The following is a 27962-nucleotide window of genomic DNA, read 5'->3' as shown; positions in this document are numbered from 1 at the left end:
AAACAAGAAAAACTCAAGAATTTTCTGACGGCAGTTGCTCGATCGAGTTGATCGCCGTTTCCGTAAGTCGAACCGGTGATTACAAATTATTTTTTACTCATTAAACTCATCCTCAGCGACTTAAATGCACTTGAAAATGTTTGGTTCATTGAAACTCGAGAAATTATTGTGGCGGGAAAACCGTATACAGTTTTGTCTCGATCTGAACTCGTCCTCGGTTTCCGTATTCACTGTGAATATTGTAAATTCTTAAACTTTATCCCTGCAGTCAAAATTTTCTATCTTCTGTTTGACTCAAACGTCAGTAGAAAATGAAACGATCATCACGCTAAAAAATCTTCTGTTTAGTGCAGTTCACAGTAATCCCAGAAAAATCGTTTCGCAATCGAAGCTTTTTATAATATCAGGAATACTAATTATTCTGTGAGATTTTATGTATATTTATTCAGTAAATATAATTATCGATGATTTTTACCCATTATTAGTAGGTACACAATGTTGGTGATATATTTCCTTGGCATGTAAATTTTTTGTCGTTTCAGTGACGATAAACTAACTGTAGATAGTTCAAATGTTATTGCCAATACCAAAAATGAATAATTTATTACAATAATCGAATTATCTTTTCAAATCAGTGTTTCGAAGTTTGTGAAGTCACAGCGAAACCAGAACAAAGTTTAACCACGTTTTTTCTGACCTTGAAAACCACCGATTGACTTCTCATTGAAATAAATTTAATTTTATAAACAATTGAATGAAAAAGTTCTTCGACTTTGTTTCATTTTCATTGCTTCTTAAGTGTGTGTAGCCCTTCCAATTTTTTCGTAAAGACAAAGTTAATAATATTTGTAATAAATTATCGTTTAAGCTTTGGAAGTAAAAATGTTGATTGATCATTTTCATATGTTCCTTACGAAAATATGAAGGAGACAAGGAATCGAGAAAACTCTTGATATAGAAACGGGTAGTTCGGTTTTCATCGATCGGTTCATCCCTTGTCGTTGCCACGATTGTATTGAAGATAACTGTTACCCGGGTAGTTGCAAAATTCGCAAAATCCTGGAGGTCCTTGAGCACCTGGTGCACCTTGCATTCCAGAAATGCCTGATGATAAACAGATTAAAAGGAGCATCAATCTCACAAATCGGGATATTATTTTTATGACAAATTTATTTAGATTTTTTTACCTTGACGTCCTCGTTCGCCCCTTTCACCTTGAGGTCCGGGCAAACCAATACCGTCGTTGCCTGGTGGTCCTGTGCGAGAATTGGATTCATTTTATTTTCATTTAACCTCTTCGCAGTGAGGTGATAATGAAATTTTCGTGCCAATTTTGTGTTGGAAAAAAATTTACATAATTTTGCCTTAAAGTCTCAGTGTTGGGGACCGAATCGATGCAGTAGAAATATGTTGTTTTTTAAATGCCCTTATGCGTATTACACTCACAATGAAGGGGTTGAAATAAAATCCTTTTTATTCAAGTTAATGGGATTTTGCGCCAGAGCGAGTATTTTTGGAACACTCTTGGCTCAGCTCCCAAAGGAAATTAGCTACACGTGGGGAGAAACTTTCCGGTTGTCTCGGGAAAGCTGTAGTCCAGGAATTTGAACACCACAAATGGGTTCGTTAAGAAACAAAAAAATAGCTTCAGCCGTCATCTTGAAAAACGTGTTTTTGCAAATATCTCGAAAACTGTGAGTTTTACGTTAAAAATGGCGAAGACATTTTTTGTAGAGGGTAAAATTTTCCATCTTTTTTATTCGAAACTTTTTTCTGTACCGTTAATATTTTTCGAGATATAGTCGATTAAAAAAACTAAATTTTAGTTTTTGCAAAATATCTCGAGAATTTTTGGAAATACGAAAAATTTCAGAGCACACAACAACTTTTTTTTGTAAAATCAATAGTTGCGGAGTTATAGCGCAATGAAAGTTGCCGTCAGGTAAAGAAAAACCGTGTTGAGAGCGGTAATAAGTTATTCTAGCATGCAAACAAAAGTGTAAGTAGAGCGACATCTTGGTTACGAGTATTGCAGGAGGTAATTAGTGCACGTCTGTGCATTCTTTAATAAAGGTATATCGATATTCAATATGAATATCAGTATATGGGTAATTCCATGTCGAATCGACCAATGCTTGGAACCAACCCCTTCCAAATTGGATGATTTTTTGTCAGAAGTTTCCTTATATCATAAAAAAATTCTTGCCAAAGGGAAAAAAATTGAAAAATGTTTTTTCAAAAATTGTTGAAAATTCCGAACTTGACGATTTAACGAATTTTTCAAGATGTTTTTTTAAATATCTCGAAAACTACTTTAGCGACAAAACTCGGGTTTATTTCACAGGGGGTATGAAAAAAATATTCTTTGCAAGAATTTTTCAAAAATGATGAATTGACAAAATTTTGAAATTTGGTAAAATCGTAAAAATCAAAGCTTGGTATTTCGTTTTGAGCTCATTTTTTCTATACTTCCTTTGATGGAAAAATATTCTGAAATTTTCAGGAGGACTTTTTTCAAATTTTCAAAAGTCCAGGAAACTTCCCGCGCTCTTTTTTGTGCCCGGCGTCGGTCGCCTAGATACACGACCTTTGAAAAAACATTTGTCACTTTTTCCCCTCTGGCAGGACTTCGTTTTATAATAAAAGGAAACTTTTGACCAAAAATCCATCAATTTGGAAGGGCTCGATTCCAACCATTGGTCGATTTGACATGGAATCACCCGTCTATATATTCATCCACTTATAACCGCGTCGCGCCGAATGCAGCGATGTGGACGAATTAGCTCAACTTATCAATTTTACCACCGATCCAGGATGCAGCCCTTTACCATTCCTTCAGGATACATCAAGTTCAAAGTTGGCTGGGGTTTCACCATGACCCAGAAGACTGCGGTCGGATTATTTGCTGCAAATAATATCTTGCAAATGGGAAACAAATCGCGGAGCGGCCTGCTGCGGATGCCGAAAGAGTGGCTTGAAGTGTTCCATCAATTCGTTCGGATTGCAGTTTTGAAAATGACGGCTGAAGACAACATTGGTTTTATACTTAGCACCCATTGACATAATCCAATCGAAAAATCAGTCATCGGTATTTTTGCTTAACGAAAGTCTAAAAATCCTGGACTTCGGGGAGATGTAAAATGAATTTTGGCGTTACACCGAGACGAGCTCTCCAGCCACGCTCTCGTGCAAACTGGACTAACAGTCGTGCATGCTTTTATCTCGGTTTTGTTAAAAGTACAAAGTTCGCTCCTCGGCGATGAAAAATCATGAAAAAAGTGGCGAAATGAACGAGTAAATGAGCGTGAAGTCACCTGGTAAGCCTCGAGGACCGACAGGTCCATCGATTCCTATGCCTTCGGAACCTCGTTCCCCTTTGTCGCCTCGTTCGCCAGGAGGACCAACGGGTCCTGTGGCACCTTGCGGTCCGGGTAGTCCAACGAAGCCTCGTTCTCCTGGTAAGCCCGGAGGGCCCGGGTCACCTGGAAAGGCTCCGTTTCAGTAAAAATAACAATGCACAACCGTTGAAAGCGTGAGGAGCTTTTGGCGGGTTAGTAGAAACGAGCTCTCGAGTCGAGACGCAGATTCTGTTAGGTCGCTGATGAAAGCTTGGACGAAAGGTCCTTAATCCGGATAAATGGCACGACCGCAAGCCGTTTTCGTCCTAGAAAGAGCCTTAACGAACGGAAAGGATAACGAAAGGGGCGAAAAGCAGAAAATTGATTAAGGAAGTTTTGAGTAACGCGTTAGATTGTAAACTGTGAGTACCTGGGATGCCGCGGATTCCAACCCGACCGGGATGGCCATGTCGGGTGAGACCCGGCAACCCGGTAGTTCCTCGTAGACCCACTGTTAGTTCGGTCAGCCTGTCTGTGACACATGCAGCAGGTTCTCGTGATATCTACATTGGAACGGAGCCTTTGGAATTTCGTACTTTCGAGGATTATTTTTTCCCATTATTAATATATTATTTATAAACAATATTATTCTCGGATAAGGAATATTCGATTAATGAGAATGATCGATAATTATCAACGAGGATACGTGAAGTGTGAGCGATCAACTATTGAACGTACAAGTCTCTGAATACTGACGATAATAACGAAATTAAAAAAGGTTTAGGAATTGGAGCTATGAAACAGGGGATGACATTTTTATTTCTACGTATGTGCGCGCTAATGTGTTCTGCATGATTTTTTGAGAGGTCAGGTGTACCTGGACGACCTTGGGGACCCGGTGATCCCTGTCGACCTGGCCGGCCTCTGCCCGGTGGACCAGGATGGCCCCGCAATAGTGCTGCCATCTCCGTCATCTGTTCTATATATTTGTGGATTTCAACATTTTTTTTTTTTTTTTTTTTTTTTTTTAACAAAGTTATTAAATCCTATGGCAGAATAGGCAGAAAAGGGAGATGCGACGGGTCGAATCCACGCTCCTTGCGAATGTGCGGAAACGATCAAAGTGCTGAGCTGTAATATATATCGATGTGGAGTGACAGTAAATAGAAACAAAAATTTATCCTTCCCGAGCGATTCAACGTTTGTTAGAAAAGCAGGTAAAACAGTTTTGTCACAATTCCAATTCCAGTATGAATTTTCAGTTTCTAGAGTGATTTCCTTCTAAAGAAATTTAAATATTTTCTCAGCCCACGATGTTACCGTTCAATGGTATGGAGCTGCAGCGCGTAAGCTCTGCGAGCGTCTAGTTCAAACCGAACGCGACTGTGAGGGCTCGAGGGACTGTCCGTCACGTGTGTGCTACAAGTGCAAACGCTTTCGTACCACTGGGGAGCAGAAATCCTCGCTATTACCGACACGGTGCGGCACTCTACTGTAAGATGTCGGCACCAGTGCGCGCCGGTACTTCGAACAGGGACGAAATCTTTGAAATTGAGATTCTGAGGAGCCTCGCAGATCGGAGGAGTTCGTCGAAATTCTACAAATGGAATGGAGCCTCAAAAATTATTTAAAGATTTTGAAAGGATTCAAAGCTTCACGGGTCCTCTGATTTCTCATTAAGCCCAAGCAAAGTAGGCTTTAAGGCTCAACAGTGTTCGTATTAGTTTATTCTGCTATTGTCCTCGGGAGGTTCAAGCACGGAGCGCCTATTTCGGTTAAACCAACTTCAACCGACCACTGCATCGCGCAGGGTCGCAATGCAGCTCACTCGAACCCTTAATCGCCTCACGCGATCCCTTAAACAAAACTTTAATGTTGTAGATTTACTGAAGAATTAAAAACACACAATCTCGCTGAAGACTAAGGCAGTAAAAAATACTTATTCAAACTAGTCTAATAAAATGTAACTAAATCAATATTCCTAGAGAAATCCGACAAGAAATCCTCCTGGTATCCTGCCGAAGGTCCTTCTAGCACCGGATTATTACGAAACTTTATTCACGTTCATTAGATAATTGACGTTAAAATTACAGAAAGTGGGTACCATGACACGAGTCGTGATAGAACTCACCTCTCAAGATGGACGTACAAATATCCCGAATTTCCGCGTCAGTGATACTTTTCCCAGGAGCACCTTGGAGTCCCGGCATCCCTGTTTGACCTCTGGGCCCCGTCGAGCCGGGGGCACCAGGAGACCCATCCTTTCCTGGCATGCCAGGAAGACCGGGTTGACCTTCCTGACCCCTTTCACCTGCTGCTCCTCGCTCTCCGGGCTGCAAATGTTCGAACCAGAGTCTTTCGAAATAGTGTGATGACAGGGAAGGGAAAGTACGAGCGGAGAAAAAAAACTAACGATTCCTGGTGCTCCGGGCTGTCCACGAGGTCCACTGACTCCCGGGCTCCCCGTATTTTCGTAAATGATACTGTTAGTATTGAGCATGTCGGAAGGCTGGCAAGACTCGCCCGGAGGCCCTGGAGACCCTGGCCTTCCGTCGAGTCCTGGCATCCCCGGAGGTCCTGGTGGACCGGGTAGTCCAGGGAAACCCTGAAACACAATTCACAAGTTACCGGACTGCGAGCTTAAATCGGCTAAAAAAAGTTTGAAGAATTATAAGAAAATTCTTGCACGTGCTTCAAGTAGTTTTAAACACTTTTTGTTTTTGCATCATGCCGTTTTACAAAAACCATCATTTTGGAAAGATAATAAAGATTCCGATTTTATTTTCGTGATAATTTAAAGAAAAATTATTTCGTTTATCAATGAAACCTGAGAATTTTAAATTATGCACAAAATTGTTGGCTGCAGAGTTTGTGCTGCCTCCCAATTCGTAGCATGCTTAAATTCACGACTGGCACGCAACGTGAAGCCAAATGTGAGCAAGTCTCGACTCGTTCGTGGTTCTCAGCCAAAAGTAGTTTTGACCTGATCCGTTTGATGCTGCGTGACCCTACAGCATACTAAAAACGAATTTGTCTCACACACTAAAATTCCGGGCTAAGACCCCTGCCATGTACGACCCGACCCAGAGCATGTGGTCGGGGCCAGAATCAAAAGAATTCTCGGTAAACCGTCCGGCATGAAAAGATCCAAAGGGTCTCTTTCTTCGTTTCTCGTTCCAGCAGCAACGTGACGCTGAGTCGAGTTTTTTGTGCCTAGGACACACATACAATCCGGCAGGTGGGCATGCGTTGCTCACATACTAGAATACAATGTAGTCGCCTGGAAAGGTGGTGTCGTGAACAGGGGCACACTGACGAGGAATTGATGTAACGTTGTGAAAAGCAGTTTTCGATGAGCAAGTTGGCCGACATTATTTTTACTTTCTATTCTAGTCCAGGCACAGGGCCATAATGAAGAATGGAAACATATCCAATGACTGGCTTGGTAAATCAATTGGGAACCAAAATTGCTAGTTAGAGTGAGAGCAGATGGAGACAAGGAAAGAAATACAATGCTATCAACGAACGCTTTCTTTCGCCATATCCAAACTACGCACGAATCCACGACAGAATATGGAACATCGTAAACATCCAGCGACATGCTAACACATACAAAGCGATGCGAGTGTTGGTACCGATACCGGAATCAGGGATGTCCATAGCTGCACTGAGAAAAAAATGTTATTGGAACAACGAAATGTGGCATTACGGGGTGCCAATGAAATATATATGATCATCGCATGACTGAACGAATAAAATAGTTTTTAATCAAACTGCATCAATCACAGTTGGATGAAGAAAACTTGCAATAACGTCAATTGCTATTGAATCAATAATTTTTTTTAAAGTAAAACTTCTATAGGCGCGCTCGGCTTGGGGAATAAACTGGTGAAAATCTTGTTACGGAAGTGTGTAACGGAAGTGCTACGAAAAGTGTGAATGCGCATGCGCATGTACATTTTCCTTCTCTCTCACCCTCATTGCCATGGGCTCGTGTAATTGAGCGAAGCGAACGATAATTGAGAGAGACATATACGTTGGTAAAGATAAAAATACCTAATACACAGTGTAGGCCCATCGTCCCCACTCTTACATTTAGTCTTGAGCCCTGACTTGGAAGTATTGTAGGAGCAAGAGAGAGAGAGAGTTTGTATGATGAAGACCAACACACTGTGGAAATTTGAGGCGAGCTGTGTACAGCTGGGACCAAGACCAGCAATGATAACAATCGGTGTCAAATTGTCGGGCGATAAATGATACTGAGAAATCACAAGCCTGGAATGTGTCAGGAGCAACTGAAGCCAAGGCGAAGGTGGCAATGAAAAATACTGACCAGCATCACACTTGAAATGAGTAAGTGGTCCCAGTTGAAGGCTTGGTAACCTAACTGATTAGGATTGAAAATGTAAAACTGGAGGTAGGAGAAGAGAGCTGTAAATGAGAGTCTGAAATGTGGTTGGGGACTCTGCTGCGAACAAAAGTGTCGTGAATTTGAGTAAAAATGACAAAATTCTTAAAGATCGACCTCGACTCTGCAATTTCTTCTTAAACAAACTATTCTTCTTAACTTGTTTTATAATTACTGAGTTGGAGTTCAGCCTCAATTTGGCCCTAATCCCTAGAATACTTGTCCTTGCTAAGTCGGTTTTCTGAAGACCAACATCGTAAATGTAAGTGGAATTGCTCAGACAGTAGAATCCTCAGTAGCCGTGAATTATGCTATGTACAAGACATAGCGGAGTTCAGTGATTCGGTTCTTGAAAAGAACCCAATCAAACCTTACCACATCTCCTGGTGGACCACGAAGTCCAATCGAACCAGATTCGCCTTTTTGACCAGAATGTCCCTTCCCTCCTGGATGTCCTTGAAACCCTTGTTCACCAGGTTGTCCTGCAGGTCCTCGAGGCCCCAAAGGTCCTGGAGGTCCAAGAGTCCCAGGCTCGCCTTTTGAACCCTTAACGCGATAATGGCTTCAACTTACTGGGTATCTCAAATAATTCTGTCGGGTCAACGTAAACGACATAATCGATATAAATATATCGACCATAAAAACGCTTCAATTGATTTACTTGCGGTCCTTCCAGCCCTGGCAGACCATCCTTGCCGGGCAATCCTGGAAATCCTGCGGTCCCGGGTGTTCCAGGTTCTCCTTTGGCACCTGGCGAGCCATCTACTCCTGGGGATCCATCGCGACCAGGTTCTCCAAGAATTTCTAACCCCGTAACCGATCCTGGTTTGCCTGTGAAAATCGATTTCATTATTTTCAAAAGTTTACAATGCGAACTTAATAACAGACAAAATATAACAGCAGATTATTCATATTTTTCGACAGGAAACAGGACATCCATTCAGAAAATTCGGATGGTTGTTCATGATTGGATTCCCTCATTGCCTGACCAGGTGATATTTTTTTCAAAAAATATTCTACGAAATGGCAAAATCACATTGCTGGCTCCCATCAAAAGTTCAGTGCGTTCACGCGTTGATCGTTCAGCGAAACTTGATTTCGTCAACTGCACTGCGACCCGAATTATTAAGAGGTCGCTTCATGAAATGTCTGCGACTGCCTGATCTGTGTTGCCCGGTTTGAGCCTGGCGGGAAGCGCTTGGCCCAATCGGATTTCATGCGGTGCGCAACCGAAATCGCAGCCTAACTGGACTCCAGAAAATAATAGTCGCGTGTATCAGTTCGGCTTTCCACAGTTTCCTTCCGGCCTTGTACAAATACGATGTAAACCGCATTCCGAAACCTGCTGCCAGTACTGCGGGTATGTGCTTTACTATAAAACTGACGGCGTTGGCTGCGGGTTCTCGAATGCAGCTGCAGTGGCGCATTAGGAAATGTTGGACAACACTTTTCAACTGTTTCATAGAAACGAGTGGATTTTAAGGGGGACAGCGAGGGGATCGAAGTTAAAAAATCGGGTCGTGAGAACTCGCTATGGGTATAAAAAGAAAGAAAAATGGAGAAAATCTTTTTTGGCCATTATGAAAATTCAAACGGCTACGAAAATAAATGAAAAGATTCTTCCAATCTGCAACGACCACTACGTCGCGCGGTTAGCTATTTTTACCAATCGGAGTTGTAAATTCCGACCTCATCGCGAATTCAGTGATGCGCTCGTAAGTGAGCTTAATCACCTACGAACTTGGGTAAGAAATGAGTCTTGAACTCAACAAATTGTGGAGATTATTAAAATCTGTAGTTTATTGTGAATTACATGGTTGAATCTACTTGCGATGTCGTTGTATTGGAAACGACATTCGTGTTTAGAGGTCTGATGTACACTGGTTTTTGAGAGCTCACCGAAAAATCTCGCATTCCTTTATTCTTTGATAGATACAAAACAATGTGATTGATCAATTCGACAGTTATCCGCAGAAGGCGGAGACCCGTTTCGACCAATCCAGCAAAAGTTATACGTAAACTAGAAACAAGAAGGATAGCAAAGGAAAAAACTCGACGGTTTGTCCGCGAGCTCAAGACACTGTTTTGAATAAACCGGGTAATTACAAAAAAAGCACGTCCGTTTAGAAACGGTTCAGAACGGCTACAAGTAATAAAGGCTCGGCCGTCAGGAAAGATGTTGAGGGCCGCACATTTGGCTGCCAAATGTTTTATGGGCCTGCGAGTGATCGAACGCGAGCGATCGACTGCGCGCAAGACCCTTTTTTTGCTTCATGACAGTGCAACCCTCTTGTAATTCCCAAGTTTAGCTTCGATCATATTGCAATGACTCTTCTGACTTAGTTGGAGTGTGCAGAGCCAAAAAAATCTAACAGACGTTCCGTTGAGGACGGAACACAATCCATGTTTGACGGATTTCTATTCTCTATGCTTCGAATGCAAATTATTCAGACTAAAATTTACGAATTTTTTTCAGGTACAAAGGTACAAGATTAGAAGTGAACGCATAAGGAATTGCGAGGACTCTCTGGCCAATGCCACGCCACTCGTCAGCTGGCCTTTGCTGATTCCATCCAAAAATAATGCCTCGATACCAATCCAAACGAAAAAAGAAGCTGGAGTCGAAAAATAAATGTGGAGAATCAAAAATCACACGAGGATATTACATGACAAGATCCAGGACTAAACAGAGAGAAACGACTGATTGTAAGCAAGAGTCCAAAATCACACCAGGATATTACATGACAAGGTCCAGAACTAGACAGAGCGGAGCGACTAATCGTAAGCATAAGTTAATTTTTTTACCTACTCGAAAACATGTTCCCTTAAACGGTTTACAGACAAGTGAGTACGATTCATGAATCAACCTTCGATGCTTTCCTTCCCAGTAAACTCCGAAAGTTCCCGTGCTTTCCTATTTTGAAAAAAAAAACTTCCCTGACAAGATAACTAGTACATTTTTGCACAAATTCTTATTTTTTTATTTCGCGACTTGATTACTTTCAATTCCACTTGCCCGCAGGTGAAAAAAATGAGAACCATGTCCCGCCACGGGCTAATGGACTCCCGATTATCCGCAGGGCAAAATACACGTTTTACTCGTTTCACTGTCATTAGCTCATGGACTCCCCATTGTCCGCAGGGCAAAACGACTCGGATTATACATTCACTGCCATCGTCTGTTGGGGCAAAGGGAAAGGGCGGTCCTTTGTCACCACGTTTGTGCAGACTGAGATCCTTTGCACGTATTTTCGAGTGTATTTCTTGGTAACGAGGTTTTTTTTAAATCATTATTTCTATTCAAAACTCATGATATGATTTCGACGCCAGAAAAATCCTACTCCGTACAAAAAATCGTCGTAACTGATTCCTCGAGGCTCACTAGCTCCGCGTATTGGTTAGTATTCTCTCATGCGGACAAACAAACGATTTTCACCGTCCCGTCCAGGTTCTCCGGGTTCGCCTTTCGTTCCTGGGTCTCCAATCGGGCCAATGGGTCCTGGCTCACCCGGAATGCCTCTAGGACCTTGTGAGCCCATCAGTCCCGGGTAGCCCGGGTCACCTTTTTGTCCTGGACTTCCAGGGAGTCCACGCTGGCCCATTGGACCGGGTGGGCCACTGAGGCCAGGATGGCCGGGGTCACCTCGATCACCTTGAACAATAGAAACATCATGAGTAACGACGTTTTGTTATTTTTATTTTTGGGACAAGAATTCTCGCTTGACTCGAGCTCCGATAAAATATTTGCGCGTGGTGTCCAATTAAGTGTGAAAAGAGAATACGTTAAACCTAATCGAACGGAGCCATTACTATCAATCACTCGACGTTTATGTACGCACATACTTCGACAGAGTGGCCAATCAAGATTATTGCAAATTGATTCACAATCACTTCGAATTGTCGGATCTAGGCCAACGTCAATCTTATTCTCATGTCACTCTTTCATCTCTCCGAATCAACACTCGGCTGCGAAGTGATGGATAATAAATGAGATTTTTCCCCATCTGAGGTGAAATCGTATCAATATTTGATAACAGCAATCGAGTCGTATCGTATCTGATAAAAAGTTACTGAGAAAATACGGAAAAGATTTATGTACCGGTCAACTTGTCAGGATACGATTGAATCGATAAATTCAGGATTTTTAAAATGTGTTACATTCGTGGACAGCGGGTAGTAAATCTAATTGAGGGAAGCAATTTTTCAAATTCACAGTTTTTTAAAATCAATTCCACACAAAGGTTCTCAGAGGTTCTGATCAAATGGTGAGAAACATTAGAGTAAACTAAATTGGTGTTCGGGGAACTTGAGAAACTTATAAAGATTTGATATCTGAGGATTAGCAAAAATGATAAGCGACTGGAAAGAAAAATCCGAACATTCGAACTCTCCCATTCGTTCCATCCTCGTTGACTCTACCCAATACCAATACTCCGGCGCAACTGATAAATTACATGAAATATTATTGGAACAATCGAATAAATATTTCATCAAATAATCTGCCTTACTAATGAGTATTTAAATTTTACAATGTAATTAGAAATGTAATGTTAAGTCGTTCGATTTCAGGAGTATTTTTGAATTGCCTAGGAATCCTCCGAGTACTCTCCATTCCGTGTTCACCTTTAGAAACGAGTGAAGAAGAGTTTGCTCCAGGAAGTCCCCTCAAGCCGATCTCCCCCTTCTCTCCTTTGAGGCCCTTTTGTCCAGGTATTCCATCTCGTCCCGGGAGCCCAACCTCCCCGGGAAAGCCCCGTGGTCCTTGTTCCCCCAATTTCGTACTATTCGAAGAGGTTCCAGGAAGGCCACGGGGCCCGATGTCACCCCTCTCGCCCTTCATGCCAGGGGAACCCGACGAGCCCTGCGATAAAAAAACAGGAAAGTTTTTATGACATAAAAGTTTTTTTTCGATGTAGCTCCAAAAAGGAGGTATCACTTGAGAACAAACAAAAGCCTCGCCTTTTGCCCCTTTTCCCCCGGACTACCTGCTCCCGGGAATCCGGGAAAACCCCTCGCGCCAGGAAACCCTTGAGGACCCTGCAATACAATTATCAGATCTGCCATTCTTCTAAGAAATAATATCACATTATATTTAACATGACTTAACGCACTGTTTTCCCATCAGGACCTGGTGGACCTCGTTGACCTGGGACTCCCGGGTATCCCGGCGGACCGATCGGCCCCTAGAATTTTTCCATAAAGTTCAAAAACCGTATCAACAAACAGTCAAATCGCAATCTCCGACAAAATAATTACGGTTCGAATGGAACAAAGAATTACCAAATTTCAGGACATTTTCGAGTCACTCAACTGGAGGATTCTAATGACTATGCAAATTTGAAAATGAAAAAATCGACTTACCATAGTGCCATTGAGGCCAGGTGGTCCTTGAGGACATACGACATTGCAGCCGGGTCTCCTTTGCGGCTGTAATGCGCTACTGGCTATGATCTGCCCAACAAATCGTCGAAATTATCAAAAAAATTGAGGAGCTCATATCCACAAAATAAAAAAAGGCATGCGATTAATAAAACCAACAATTCTGCAATAGTCCCGCTCACCGGAAGCTCGTCGCAGGTCTCTCTTTGTGGCCTGGTAGGATCGCAGTTAACGACCATCCATTGCAAATCAATCTATCAGCAAAATTTTCAAAATTCCATTTTATTACCGCAGTGCATTGTCAAAGTAGTTCATTTCATCGTGCATTTTGTTCAATCAGACGTTTCAAACGTCCGTTTGAGAAAACTGTCAATTCTGCAGATCACCCCTCCCTGTCTCGTGTGTCTGTACCATCATCAGAGCCGTGCTGTTAATTAAGTGTTTTTTAATTGCGGCTGAGTATACTGACGCACAAAGCTATCTCCGGGAAACCATCTGCACATCCGAGGTATGTGTCGAAACAAAGCATTTAGGCCACGTTATGAAACAGACCATGAGAAAGCCAGAAACCATTGGACCCAGAAACTTCGATTGGCATTTGAATTCTACATATTTGTGTACTCTGAGATTGAGAAATTGCTGCTTTACTGGTGCGACAGATTACAAATCGTCATGCAATAAAGTGTGATGTTAAATGCTGCCTTAATTATGAATGAGAAATTTGCACGTCGAGGTTAAGGAAAAACAGGCAGGAAGAGAGTTACTGCAAGGTTTTCGAAGTCATGCACCCTCTCCTCGGACTCTCTTCAGGAAAAATATTTTTTTCCTTGCCGAACAGCAGGCGTCGCTTTCTGTTCACTTGTCCACGCTGTCGGCTGTTGCTCTCTCGCCTTTTTTCACTGCATCATGAGGGTTCTGTGTCAAGCACCGCGTCACGGTTCCTCATGCGGGGCCTGCACGAAGCATCCGCGGCACAAGGACGCACGAGCCGTCAAAGACTGGCGCGAAATCGTCCGCATGCTCCCTTCGTCGTGGTGGTCTAAAACCGCATCCACTTTCAAAGGAGACTGCGGTGAAATCCTGATCAACTGTGACATCTCGATTTATCTGGAGTTATTTTCCTATGGTAGCAAGTTGAAACTTTAATGGGCGAAAAAATCGCTTAGCTCTTGGACAAAGAGGCTCTCGGCGTCACTTGGCTTTGCTGTTTGTGAACGATTCTCTGGATACTCGACGTCGAGACGCTGCAGCACTTCTGGATACGATTTTTCACGTTGGTCAACCCAGGCTGGATTTCATGACGACGCTCATCATAAATTCCTTGAAGTTGGGAGGTGGACACAACTTCGAATCCTATCAAAATTAGTCTCAAGCAGGTTTTCGGATTTTTAGTAATTTAGGAATTAAGGTAGCATAAATAGCAGACGCTAAAATTTTTGACTAGATTAGTGGCCTGAGACGAAAAAAAAGTATTTTTTAAGCTCGTGGAAAAGCGTGACAATACCGATAAGAATACATCGTCTCGGTGTGTGCGTACAAAACTCAAGCTACCAAATTAATCCACGTTTAAAGAATGAGCAATTAAGCAATTGAAAAAGCAGAGCAATTGCGTCGTAAATAAATTAAGAGACGGGAATAACTTGGTTCTTAAAATCTTACTGGCACTGTTGTCTGCGAACCCACTGTCTTCGAGATAGAAATCTCACCATCTACGTCGATCGGTCCACAAGGCTTCAGCTGCATAGTCCCCACGAGCTCGCAATCCACGTTCAGTATAACCTTCTCCTTGTACACGCCGAAATGGATTTTGTGCCATTGCTTGTCGAACACCTGTAAAAGGTTGAAACAAACTTTTTGTAGCAAAAAAAATGTGAGTGAGTTATTTTGTTCTTTTCATCGAAGAATTTTCCTGTCTCTCTCGATAGCTCGATCATTTAATAATTTCTTTTGCTGTTTATTAGACGTGGAATGGTTGATTCGGAAAAAACTCACTCGAGTGGCCGGGAACGAAACCGTCTGCAAATTTCCTCGCTCGTCAGCGATAGCTAGATCCAGCGTCAGCTTTCGCGGATCGAGGGTCACTGCGAATTCTAAATTCTTGGCTGGATCGGTGATTCTGAGTACGCTCCAAGAAATTTTTGGCACTTTGCGAGTCCTCAGGGTGCAAATGAAGCTGAATTCTTGTGGCAGTCCACCGGGAAATATGTCCCTGGAAAACAGCGCATTTGTAAGTCTCGCGTTCCGTCATTTTGAAACAGTGAAATCCAGAGGCTTCGGATTTTTCATTTTTTCCCAATAACCAGGTATTTCGTTTGTTTTTGTCTCTGATTTGTTGATCTGGAGTTACCTCGTCGGGAGAATGAGATCCGCTTCCTTCTCGACCCTGTAAGCAGTTTGCAATCGATTCGAGCCTCTGACTCTGGTCACTCCGGGATATTGGGCCTCCAACAGATCGAGCTTGTAACGTCTGATGAAGTCAAAAGTCTCAAGGTCGTCCTCGCCCGGCTGATAGTCGCGGCACGGCACGGCAGGAACAACCAACTCAGCGTTCTCTCGGATAATAAACTCTTGAAACAAAATAGTCACAGGATTTGTTGAAAATTCGATGGAATGAGGAATGAGGAATTCAGGGAGAACATTACGATTGAAGCTCCGCATCAGAAAAAAAATCTTGTTCGTTATTTAGTTGTTTGCAGTGAAATAATACAGCAAATTCCAAGAGCCATCGTTCTAATTTCATAATGAAATATTAATTTTCAAAATCAATAATAAATTAGTGAAATCGATAATAAATTATTGTCGGTGGGCAACGAAGAAGCGAGACGAAGCAATGCTGAATAATTTATTAACCGTTCTGCTCCGATGTACGGTTTGCGGTTGACGGGACGGTGACTGCGCGCCACGATATTTATTCTCAACGCGACTGCACGAATTTCTATCCGGGTCTGTTCGAGTGATCCGTAGACTAGGAACGAATCGTGTGGTTTTATCGATAACTGGCTTTTCGCATTGAGTGAAAAAAGCAACAAATTCATGGGATTTTCTTACTACGATGAGTCTTCAAGATGGAAATTTCGAAGGATCCCTTCAGGCTGGGTCACGAGATCCAACGAAATAGAGATTTTTTAAGTGCTCGTTACGATTAAGTGCACGCACATTGCGATAATAACCGGCAGTAACAACTCCCTAGAAAGTTCGCGATCATGAGATGCAAGAAAATTCTCTCTTTTTCTTGTTTCAGCCCTCGGGATAACCGACGTTTCGAGTGGCCACTGGTGAGCTCAGCCTCTCGTAAACCGCTCTCAAACGATTCTCTCCTCGACTTTAATGTCAGAGACTTGAGCTAAGAACCACAGAGTCTCGAATGTATAACATTCTCATACATCACATGTGCCCTCGACGCATTGGCCCTAATCGAGTGGGCACGAGCTGGCTAAGCTTCTATCTCGCCGGGTTTGAACACGGAAATACCAAACTGGAGACCGTGGAAAAAATGTCAGAACTAAGAAAATTCCGGTTTTTAATGGACGACCGAGGAATTCGTTTTTTAAATACTGCACAAGTTTGCAGTTTGATTCTCTACTGTTTACATTAAATTCTCAAGCCTCGAGAATGTCCGCGCAAATCTGATGAAAAATCGAACAATTTAACTTTGGGGTTTTGAAATTTGGAAATATTAATGGAAAAACTAACGTCGAAAACGTCAAGATAATAATTGATGCAAATAACGGTTCAGAAACTTCTTTTTTATAAATTAAAGAATTTTCATTCTTTATTTCAAATTAAAAAATTGAATTTAAATAAAAATAATTAACATCATGAAATTCGAAATCTCAATAGAAATTTGGTGGATTCGAATACTCGATTTGCTAGCGGAAATGAATATTTTTTGCAACGACTAAAGCATGGTTCGATCACTGAAAGTTTTGTTTAATTTTGTTCTCCACAATTTGTTGATCGGACGAAAAATTTGGCTTTTTTACTGCTTTCTCAGTGCCGGGCTTTCCATTAATTATTTTCCAGGCACCAGAATGGTCGATGCAAAATTAATTCTGTCGACCACTGTACAGGGTAGATTGTTCTAAATATGTTTAAATAAGGTTGCAATTGTGGATTTTCCATTCGACATTCGCGTGGACTCGAATGCGCTACTTTTTCTTTATCTGATTTTCGAACGAGTCCATCGCTATCGATCGGAAAACCTCGCCACGGTTATTTCCTTATCAGAGCTCTCAATCCGTACTTCGAGCAATATTCTCAATCCGAATCCTATGGAACTCGAAAATTACTTACGAGCGTACGCCAAATGTGCATAGATAAGTACGAGACTTCCGACGAGCATGGAGACTCGGCAGGTTCGATGACCCCTGAAAAATTCACACAATATGAGAGAGAGAAAAAAGCAAAGCAGCAACACGGGTTGTGACAGAACTCAAGTATGGAACGCCAACTTTATCGCTTTGGTGAGCCAAACTAGTGAGCTCGGGAGGGGCAACGGAGATTGGTGTCATAAAAACAGAAAAAAATGAATCCCATAAAATGTTTACTTCGAGAAAAAAAGCGTTTCGCTCGAGCTAGTGAATATTTTTCATTTCTGTGACAATAAAAATAATAAAAACGGAGCAGACTTTAAATATTGGCGAAAATCAATTTCGAAAAATCATTTAGATCGCGACTATTTTCGTGAATTTATTTCCCATAGGCAGGACAGAGCTGACATTTTTCCAATGCTCGGTGTCGAGCCGCTACTGCAGCTCTTGATTCCGGGGCGACTGACTCGTCAGCGTACTTCCGAGTCGCTACCGCGAGTTTAAACGCTCGACGCCGGAACGATGATGGAATCATTGATAAGATGGGAGTCTCATTCCAAATGACTCGGTCGAATGGAAACAATATTAAAAAAAAAGTACGACGATCCTGCCAGGATTCGAACCTGGAATCTTCTGATCCGTAGTCAGACGCGTTATCCGTTGCGCCACAGGACCTTGCTGTTGAGACGAACGACATTTTAGTATTTGTAGTCTTAGAAATAATGATTCGATATTTTTATCGCAGATTTATCGATTTCGTGAATTCTATCGCTCAAAAACCATCGACACGATTTTTCATTCGATTTCATTCATAATTTTCACTTAGAATTGAAAAGTATGCAGAAGAATTGCTTTTTTGCAATAAAAAATAAAAAAATCATCACTAAAACAACGAGAATTAATCCTGTTAATTTCATAACTTCGGTACATTTTTCAAATATTCATATTTTAATAAATTTTATCAATTTTAATAAATTCATAAGAGAATTTAGAGCAGCGAAAAAAATTCATGTTCAATAGATTTTAGAAAAATATCCGTTTACACGGATCTTTCCTCAATCAATAAAAGCAAAGAGACCATATTCCGCTGACGTCAGCATTTTTTTAAATCTCACCAATTATACAGTTTGCGAGACGCGCAAAAGATTTGAGACTGACGTATTGCCGGGTCCGTGTTGTTTTGGCAACGCTGCTTGACGTCGTTGGGACGAAGTCGAATGGAATAAACACGGCAGATATTATGAAATTATATTTCTATTAAAATTGTTTTCCTCGATTTTTTTTAGTTCCGATACTACGGCGCGTGAGGGCGCAGCGGGGTGGGCGGCCGGAGGGAGGAGGGAGGGAGAACAAAATTTTCCGTTAGACACGATATCGCAAGTTTTTGTAGTCTGTTTTCTTACCACGCGTTAATTTTCTAAGATCGTATTTTTTCGCTGTTATTATGGTGGTTGGAAAATGTAAATTTTTAGACCCACGATCACTGTGACGAATTTATTGCCAAGTTTCTGTTATGACCAAATACAGCACTCGATTCGAGCGTGAGTAACGCGATTGCTGACAGGTAAATGGAAGGAAGCGTGATGTCACGGAGCAGAAAATTTTCCGTTAAAAAATCTCCGATGGCGCTTCGCTAACTTCGCTATTTTAGGCCTGAGAACGAATTCAGAATAATTTCTACTTTCCAATGGAACAGTACGCAGAGCATTTTTTTCAATTCAAGTCTCAGGACAAACTGTAGAAATTAAAAAAAAAGGAGTCGACGCTGTTCCACGAGAAACTGTCTGCTCCGCGAAAGGTCCGTTGTTTGACTCTCTATCTTTCCGCCAGTGCCTGTTATGAAAAACGCGTATCTTCCAACTTTGACCTTCAGCAATTTCTGTATTGTTGTCGAACGATCCACGCGATAAGCAGAATTTTCGGTTGAATATTCAGCATCGAATCTTTCGTAGGTGTCGTAGGTGTCAAGTTTAAAACGAAGCCGATTCGTGTGCACATTCTTGCACAAAAATGAACTGTGTAAAATGATATTTTATGCGGAAATATTATCTCGATGGAAAAAAATGAAACTTACTTTACTGTTGTTTTGATTTTTTTTAAAACGAATCTTTCGCCTTCCGCCGGCTAAAAGGGGGGGATTTTAAGGTTAATCGTATCGCTGAGATTTATCGTGGTAGGATAATATTCAGCATGATTCACTATTACGTCTAGTATGTTTTTCAAATAATCAAATAACAAAAGGAACTCAAAATTTGTTTTAATTAAGCCGGCCACTCACGCTACGGTATATCTGACAGGTTTGCCTGTGCAGTTGTGCCTGTACAGGTCAACCTGACGTCGTCGTAGCGCGTGCATGAGGCACCGAAAGCATCCACGCACGCTCAGGTCCGCCGCATGGTCAGACCCGAAAAAATTGATTTTCGATTTTGCTGCGGTCGCCTGTGCAGGTCAAAAAACCTGCACAGGTCTGTCGCCATACACATTCCGGTCAGGTAGACCGCTCAGGTAAACAGTAGCGTGTATGGCCGGCTTTAGAAAAATGACGATGATTAATCCGGGGTATAATGAGGTGTTCAGGACTCAGGACACAATCGTCTTTGTTGATTGGTGCAAACGGAAAAGTGGGAGGCGACAGAATGGTGGTAGGGATGCCGGAATGAGTCAGTAAACCGTTTGATGAGTCATAAAATCATAAAAAATTCACGGAAATGTCGTTAGTCACTGCGTGAGTCATCGAGTGGATTGTTTCGGATACTCGGGAAGAGAGCAGTAATCAATAATTCAGGGCTCAATATTCTACGATTAGCAAAAATTCGTTATAAACTGTGGGGATCGATGAAAGTTGTCTCCGAGTTCGTGGAAACTTAATTGTGAAAGAAAAATTGATTCGAAAGCTTCTGATTAGGTAAGACAAAATAGAAAAAAATCTCCGAGTTGTTGTCTATTGCTGTACAAAAAATTTTGGGGAAGCTCAAATTCGGAGGGAATCACTTCTGCATCGAATATCGACGTTTCAAAGGATTTTTACTATTCAAACATCGTTTTCCGGCAAAACTTCCAAAAATTTAAACCTCCTCGAGCTCCACCGAAAATTTCATTTCGAGAGCGTCCCAGTTTTCGAAAAACTGTTTTTCGTTAGACTGCCGACACGCCACATTGCGGCTCGAAAATTGTAAACTTTTAATAATTTCCTAACCTCTCTTCTAAGTGTCCTTACACGAGATTTACACGTATGAGTTAAAGTAGTCGGCCGTTCGACCAAGTACGGTGAATGTCCACTTTTTTTTGCGGTAAATGATAGTTCAAGGTCTTCTGATCACAATGAGCCTATTTTCGGGGCCTCTTGCGGGACAAAATTTTGAATTATTTCATTTACAATTTTGAGCATTTAACACAGTACCTTATGGAAGAACTCATAATAATGTTAACTGTAAAAAATCTTATCGGTGATAGAGCTTCTGAAAAGGTTTCATCGTATAGAAAATTTATCACAGATTCTGTTTAAAAAAAAAAAAAACATTACCTTACGGCGCTTTTAAAGAAAAAAACATAAAAAAACTATCGTTTTTGACGTAACGGAAGCGGATAGCAGACATTACGTTGCAATGCTGGTAACAGCTGATTGAAGCTTCGGACAAAGTCAGTAATTGGGGGAATTTCAAATTCTTCTCGAGAATCTTTAAAAGTGATAAAAATTTATTTGTATTTTTTCTTGTTTCATGAATAAATTAAGTTTTACAAATAAATTGTAATGCATAATATTTTGAAATATTAATTTTTTAATTATAAAAAATATTCATGTCTTCGGTCAGCGTTGTTTACGTTTGTTTTCACTTTTTGATCGAGTTTGTCTTCTTTTTTAAATTTCATTTTTAAGATTGACTCGCGTGCTTTCATTCGTCGAATAAATTCGCTTTTTCGAATGAATTGACCATTTTTGTTTCTCGGCGCCATTATACGATAAATTTTCTTTCGCACGACACAAATTGTAGCTGCTAGGTTATGTGCACCGCTACCGGCATTGCGGGGAGTGAGAGGAGCAGCGACCCGACTTTATCCGAACATTCGGAGTCAATCACTTAACTAGTCAAGTTGAAGTATAAATTTTATCTTTTACGGTATTTTTAAAGCATTTTATTACATTCACGTGATAGAAATATTTTCAATGTAAGTGTTTGTTAATTATATTAATAATTTAGACCTGAATTTAATCAATATAAATTAGTTGCTAACTTGACTAGTCATAGATTCGCGAACGGCCGAACTACTTTAAAACAAACGTAAGCTTACATGACGCCATCCATCGCTGCTTCAAAAATACCGAAAGTAAGTGTCGTGGAACGTGAACGATCGGCAGGTCATTTCTTCGAAGCTTATGCTCATCTGAAAACACAAAATTTCAATAAGAAACAGAATTTATCGCGAACAATATCTTCGTGGGATGGACGTTTGAAAAATTTCGTTCCATGTGATATGGTAAGAAAAAGCCATGGGTTTTTGCGCCGTGTACCTCGCTCCGTTCTCACGATTTCAAAACAAGAAAATACAGCGCGTCGTATGTGTGTGTTTTGTGGGCTGCGAGGGTTCAAAAGATAAGAGGTCGATATGTACTGCAAACTGCAGAGTGAAAATGAAATGGTATACCTACGGAGTTGAAAAGGGAATGTGTCAAAATGCACGTGTATTTGTAACAAAGCTAGGTAAATGTAGAAATGCTGCTTGTAAAAAAAAAAAAAAAACTGGTATAGAGGGAAAGAAGCATTATATCGATCGATTTTATCATATTTTCCATTTCATTCGGAGGGTTTGTAACAATTATGAACTTCTAATCGTTATTCTTCAGAACTTTACCACGAAGGGAACATTACAATTTGCTTTTATACTGGAAACAATCGCTTTCTCATATCGAAGCGATCGTTTGGCAAAAATATATACGATATACCACAGCATACGAGTACAAAAATATCAGGAATGTTGAAGCTCGAGGGAGGTCCTAAGAAAAAAAGGAATTGGGTTTACCGTGTCACAACTTTAAATATGAATATCGATTTCGGTGTCGGTGTGCAAGATGTGAAAATTGTATCCAGGTTTGTTGCTTTAAATAGTTGAATTTTTTATCACTTAACCTACGAATTTGGTGAGACGTTCCACGTATCACCAAATTTCGCATTTCAATCATAGGTATTGAATTATTTCTGCAATTTCTGCACATTTTAATAATCGTGGCGTAGTTACAACTATGATTTATACAGAATTAAAACTCTCTAATATGACGACTGCTTCGAAATATTCGAACGATCAACAGCGGTCCTTGTTCGTATTCGGGCAATATACACAGAGGATAGAGGATGTTTGGTTCGGCGCATGTTTACATTTAGTTGGGACAAATATAAGACCCCTCTCTCCCCACCCCCCCGTTTCTCGCTATAACGAACGATAACTCGCGCACTCGGTCATGCGGACCGAACTGGAACTCGACTACAAAAATATTGTTTTTATTGTATTGGATGGAAGAATATATTTCAATCGGATGCGCATGTTCTGTACTCGTTCAGTAATAATTATTTCCAAAGCAATAAAATTCTCTTCTGGGTATTTATAGAACCTCGTTTTGGTATAAATATCGAAATAATTGAAATATAAAATTTGATTGGAAAGAAATATTAATCTGTTCCTTTCTATTTATACTGCGTATTATTCACCACGCTCTTATCGCAGCCAGGTTTCCGGTGTCATCGGACTAGTCTCTCAGCTCTCAGTGTTCCTGTGTCGGGCACATTCGTACATCTTCGGCGTCACAAACACAACTCGCTCAACGCGCGTGTCGGCACACGTTCGCCCGCATGCACGACACCGGTCGTTTATACCGTGCGGACGGCGTAGAGTGGTGTGTTGCGTTGTGTACGCGCACGCGCGTTGGTATATGTGTGGGGTTTGAACTGTGCCCGAAACGTTGGACGACAGATTTGCTGTTTTGCAGACGTCGTTTGCGAGGCCAGACTCGAATGGTTGCGAGTGGATATTTCGTGCAGTTTATTCTATTTGATATTTCGCCTGTTTTTTTATATTCGACCCAACGATAAGTGCCTCGAAAAATCCTTGAAGTTTTTTATTGCGTCGGATTTTGGAAGAGGGGAACAGTGGCGCCAGCTAGGGAGCCACACCGTCGGCTTTTTCGGAATCCGTTCAGCTAGCAACTAGCAACAGGCTTCCCCTTCGTCTATATATAAGGACCGGTGAGTTCATTCTGAGTCATTGTTCGTCAGCGCAACGGCTGAACCAGGCCGGAACAGGTCCTCGTACAGTCATTCGTTTTAGCCTCTCCATTGAAGAACATCTATCGTTCCAAAAAAATTGCAACAAAGTGTAGGTTTTTGTTCATTAGTGAATTGTTTTATTTTACGTTTTTAAAGTGTATGCATACGTTTGACTCAGTTTCAAGGATAAAGGTTTACCAGTGATCCGTAGCATTATGAAAAATTTTGTTCGTCGAACTTTCGCTTTAGTGCGTAACAATGTTACACAACGATAGTCTTGGGTTCTTGGAACAAGTTTAAGAATTTGGATCGCGATTGAGCCATAGAATTCAATTTTTTTTCATTGTAAACCTGTCGGGTTCGACGATGTGTGTGCATAGCGTTGCTGTTAGAGGGCGCTCTTGCACCCACGTTTAGGCGTACAATGTACGACAACGTACAAGAGAAATTTCACTCGAAGTTGAAACAATTAGTTTTGTGAATACGAAAAAAATAGTTATTCACTTATACTAAATGAAAACGCACTGGTTATTCTTTTAATACTTGGCGTCGAGGCGCTACTGCGCGTCTCTTGATTACGTAATACCGATAGAAATAGAGTGATAATATTTTTTTTTCTACGCACGTGTGGTGAACTCGGTCGAGAGCTCTGTGCTGTTCACAAAATGGCCGGTATAAGAGCGCTAGGAATTTATCATTTCTTCAAGTGGATACATTGTGACGAATAAGCAGATTTTGAGCATTGAAAATAATAGATTTCGAAAAATAGTTTTTGTCATGAATAAATATTAAGTCTGAAAATCGTCATATTCGAGTATATTAAAGTGGCTCATGATATTTTTTTGATATTTTGCGCCGAATCACTGTCGCATCACGTGATTCATTATATTTTGTGAAGTTTTTTTGGCACGTGAAGAAATGTAAAAAAAATACGCATAAGAGTGATATTACGTAAACGCACGAGCGAAAATAGTTGAGCGGCCACTTGAACTGCATGCGTATGTGCATAAATATATATGCTGATGCAACCAGAATGCGGTATCGTGAATATCTAATTACTTTCTCTCAAGTGACGGTATTAAATAAGCGATAGCAAACGATAATGATTCATAATCCTTGAGGTAGAAAAATTGCATTTAGTTGATGTAGTGGTGTCAATTGCTCGGAAGCACGCAAGCCACACGCCCGTCCACAAAATGGCCGCTCGAAGAGTATCAGATTCGTTTCGACATCGGAGTTTAGTTTTATGTTTTTGATAAGAACATTTTTAGATTATCAGTCTCCGAGTGAAGCAGCTCCATTAAAAAAAACTTATGATCGAATATTTTTTTTTTTAGACTCTTCGAAGCTGCGTTCCACTGGTGAAAACGAGATGGTTCCGATGGTTACGGTACCAACGGTACGTTTGGCTGAGTACGGAATAACAGCTTCGAACAACTATGAAGATGTAGTGAAAAACATTGATGTTTCTGAGATTAACAATAAAGTTATTTTCTTTCGTTTTATGGGACTTGAAATAAAGAACTCTGATAAAACGATAACTGATAAAACTTGTAGGAATAACGATAAAAACGGTACATATGATAAGTTACAAGAAAATCCCATGTGTCCAAATGAACAGCCCAGTGAAGTCACGAGGTCTGATACAACTCCGAAAAACTTAAGCGTCCAATCAACTACAAATATCCGAACAAACAAAAGAATCCATCAGTCCGATGATATGATTGATTCGCGAAAGAGCATTAAGTGCACGAGAGAGTGTAGCGTCGTGGTAATCGGTGAAAAGTGTCGGATTTGTGGCAAAAACTTTAAATGCGTCAAGGACGTTGAAGTGCACACAAAAAATAAACACAGGAGCAAGAAACCAAGAAGAAAGCACGTGGTACTGAGAATCGGTGACGAGGTTATAGGGCGAGTATCAATCAGAAAGAAACATTTGAAACGTGCCTATCGCGAAACTCTTGATGATGAGGTAACGACGTTTATTTCCTCTGACAAGGGTGAGAAAATCAACCGAAACGATCGGATCAACGACGGAAGATTAGCAACTCCGTTGATCAGTGTCGAAGATATCTGTGATATCGCCGATACCGCATCTCGCCAATCGAAGATCGATGAGCGTAATGTTCTGTTAAGTTCTCTGGGAGATCATAGAACTGGATCCTCGAATCGTTACGGTAATAACAGCAATGAAGAAATCATGGAAGTATTGAGAATCAGGAGGTTGTCTAAATTTGGCCCATCAATTAATCACGAAACGCCCAATCGCGCGGAACGAGAGCTTTTGCTTTCCGACGCTATTCGCGAATTCGACAGAATGGAGAACGACCCAATGGACATGCTTGAATTCACCGACAACGGGGAACCTTCGCGCGATCTGAACGAAGATTTAATGGAAGATTACTGTTGGCTCGGTGATGGAACTCTACGAAATGACGATCTTGATATTATTGAGAACAATTGTTCTTATCGCATCAAGGATGGATATGACATTGACAGTTCCCATGAAATTCCTAATTCACTGCTGGGAGAGTTCGCCCCTAGCTATTTTAACGATGAAAATCTTTATTCCAAGGAGTATCGAAAGGAAAATGGTGAAATTGTTCCCGACTTCATCGACTACACGCAGTGCTTGAACAACAACTACTCGCGAGTCAACGCTAACAATAACAATAACAAAAGTGGCAGTGATGCTCACAACATTGAAAGCTCGTTTTATAACGAGGCTCAAATAAACGAATGGAATCACCTCACTAAAACGTCTCTTGCATTTAATGGAAATGGTCCTCGAGGAACGGAAAGTACCACGAATCTTCCGATTGTCATCAAAGAAGAAGTAATATTGGATGAGACGCCTATTAGCATTTAAGTGTTTCCTTACTTTACACGTCGATTAACAATTATATACTTAGGTTCACTCTTCAGTGAAATAAAGCTCTGTACAGTTAGTTTTACACGTATACCTCGCCAATCAATTTAAAAAAATACCTTTATAAAATCCTCTCGTTTTTGTCATTTATTTCAACTATTTTCTGTAACGTAGTGTAGCCTCGGTATTGTAATTTATCGAAAACCCACGTCGGATCTAGAGTCGCTGTAGCGACTCGAGACAAGTACGTTTATGCAAGCGAGTTAGCTGCCAGAAACTCTTTACAGGAGCCATCGCGTTTTCAATCGTTTCGAAAAAATCTTTGTTTAATCAAAAGAAACAATTTTAAGATCGTCATGAGTGTTCTTCCGAGGAACAAACTAGTTCTTAAGACCTTAATTGTAACTAGGGAGCTTACGAGCTATAAAATACTGAGAACTCGAAGGTTCTCAGTTCCGCGAAGCAGATCTACCGCGCGGTTTGATCATTAATTCGATAATACCCACGGTGGTCCAGTGGCGTGAAATAAACGGAGAGTCTAAAATTAAGTACGATAATCGGACAGTTGGGACAACGTTTTTTCAATTTATTTTTCTATTTTTATTTAAATATTCAAATATTGTAACGAACGCAATGTTAATGTTGCACACGTGCAACAGCTCGGAATGATAATTTTATTCAAACTCACCCTTTCGTTTCTTTCATGTCATCGGACGTGATCTCGTTAATTAAGTTTACATAGACGATAAGGAACACTATAGCACTTTGGAAGCTTGAGCGTTAGGGTTATCGAGCGACTCAACTTCGCGTTGACAAAACCTCCAGAAATTTCGATTGAAAAATCGACAGATGACTGAAATCTATCAGAGCTGTTTCGAACAGACAACTCGATGGTATTTCGCCAGTTGGTGGAAATACAAATGTCGAGGAGCTCATTGCCCGGCTGCTCGGTGCGGACTAATAAGACTCTACGAGATCCAAGAACCCCCGCAATATGTAGTACAAACTGCACTGTGTGATCCTACAGATTTGCTCTCACTTGTCCCTACATATGCATAGATATAGGTACGAATGCACATGTGCTTTAAAGGAGAGAGCGACATAATACATCTTCAATATTACGTACACGCGCGCCTCTTGCACATTGAAGTATTACACACTTGGTTTCAAGAGATTTGATCGAGATTGTGCATCCACTGACGATATTAAAAGCCGCTAGTGATTGCTTTACCGGGCCCAATAGTATTTTTTGTCTAATTTTTTATTCCTCGCATCTTCGTCATTTTCACGACACGTTTTTGTATAATTACGACACGATGGCAAAACTCAAGATTGTTATCGCGAGTTCCTCTGTAAAACTACCGTTCGATCGAAACATCGTGACGAACCTTCGGATTTTTA

The 27962-nt window shown here is 41.0% G+C and overlaps 2 protein-coding genes, 1 long non-coding RNA gene and 1 other non-coding gene across 14 annotated transcripts; 2 read left to right on the top strand and 2 right to left on the bottom strand.

The window, feature by feature from the left end:
* Positions 1-419: 419 nt before the first annotated feature.
* On the bottom strand, positions 420-27883 carry LOC122412097 (collagen alpha-1(IX) chain-like). Of its 10 annotated transcripts, none has more exons than XM_043421410.1 (20): positions 27250-27875; positions 17419-17492; positions 15473-15692; positions 15118-15334; positions 14785-14955; positions 13308-13379; positions 13108-13197; positions 12858-12929; positions 12706-12783; positions 12370-12607; positions 11183-11398; positions 8408-8577; positions 8122-8292; positions 5752-5943; positions 5470-5671; positions 4216-4317; positions 3769-3870; positions 3315-3482; positions 1188-1256; positions 420-1104 (listed from the first exon to the last, which is right to left on the bottom strand). In XM_043421410.1, exons 1-20 carry the CDS (start codon positions 27264-27266, stop codon positions 989-991), a joined length of 2757 nt encoding a protein of 918 aa, XP_043277345.1. In that variant the 5' UTR covers positions 27267-27875; the 3' UTR covers positions 420-988. The 10 variants fall into 10 exon arrangements, with proteins under 10 accessions (XP_043277345.1, XP_043277337.1, XP_043277338.1 ...); XM_043421402.1 differs by lacking the exon at positions 3769-3870 and adding an exon at positions 21726-21818 and having other exon boundaries at positions 27250-27871; XM_043421403.1 differs by lacking the exons at positions 3769-3870; positions 27250-27875 and adding exons at positions 21726-21818; positions 23138-23348.
* TRNAR-ACG (transfer RNA arginine (anticodon ACG)) lies at positions 18038-18110 on the bottom strand. Its single transcript has one exon. It is a non-coding gene; the product is annotated as a tRNA-Arg (tRNA).
* LOC122412115 (uncharacterized) lies at positions 21827-22820 on the top strand. The gene is made up of 3 exons (XR_006261291.1): positions 21827-22135; positions 22279-22522; positions 22688-22820. It is a non-coding gene; the product is annotated as an uncharacterized lncRNA (long non-coding RNA).
* On the top strand, positions 23423-26652 carry LOC122412102 (uncharacterized). 2 transcript variants are annotated; one of them, XM_043421426.1, is made up of 2 exons: positions 23423-23671; positions 25030-26652. In XM_043421426.1, exon 2 carries the CDS (start codon positions 25065-25067, stop codon positions 26559-26561), a length of 1497 nt encoding a protein of 498 aa, XP_043277361.1. In that variant the 5' UTR covers positions 23423-23671; positions 25030-25064; the 3' UTR covers positions 26562-26652. The 2 variants fall into 2 exon arrangements, with proteins under 2 accessions (XP_043277361.1, XP_043277360.1); XM_043421425.1 differs by lacking the exon at positions 23423-23671 and adding an exon at positions 23682-23801.
* Positions 27884-27962: the final 79 nt, after the last annotated feature.

This window comes from Venturia canescens, chromosome 6, assembly GCF_019457755.1.
Source record: "Venturia canescens isolate UGA chromosome 6, ASM1945775v1, whole genome shotgun sequence".
Classification (NCBI taxonomy): domain Eukaryota; kingdom Metazoa; phylum Arthropoda; class Insecta; order Hymenoptera; family Ichneumonidae; genus Venturia; species Venturia canescens.
Note: the sequence above shows the minus strand (reverse complement) of the source record. Positions and strands in the feature narration are given on the sequence as shown.

Excerpts from the sequence above, each read along its gene's own strand:
- LOC122412102 (XM_043421426.1), top strand. The coding sequence starts at position 25,065 with ATGGTTCCGATGGTTACGGTACCAACGGTACGTTTGGCTGAGTACGGA.
- LOC122412097 (XM_043421410.1), bottom strand. Across the intron at positions 12,608-12,705 it reads CGGGGGAAAAGGGGCAAAAG|GGCTCGTCGGGTTCCCCTGG; the intron begins GCGAGGCTTTTG and ends TTTTTATCGCAG. Across the intron at positions 5,672-5,751 it reads AGCCCGGAGCACCAGGAATC|CCCGGAGAGCGAGGAGCAGC; the intron begins GTTAGTTTTTTT and ends GAACATTTGCAG.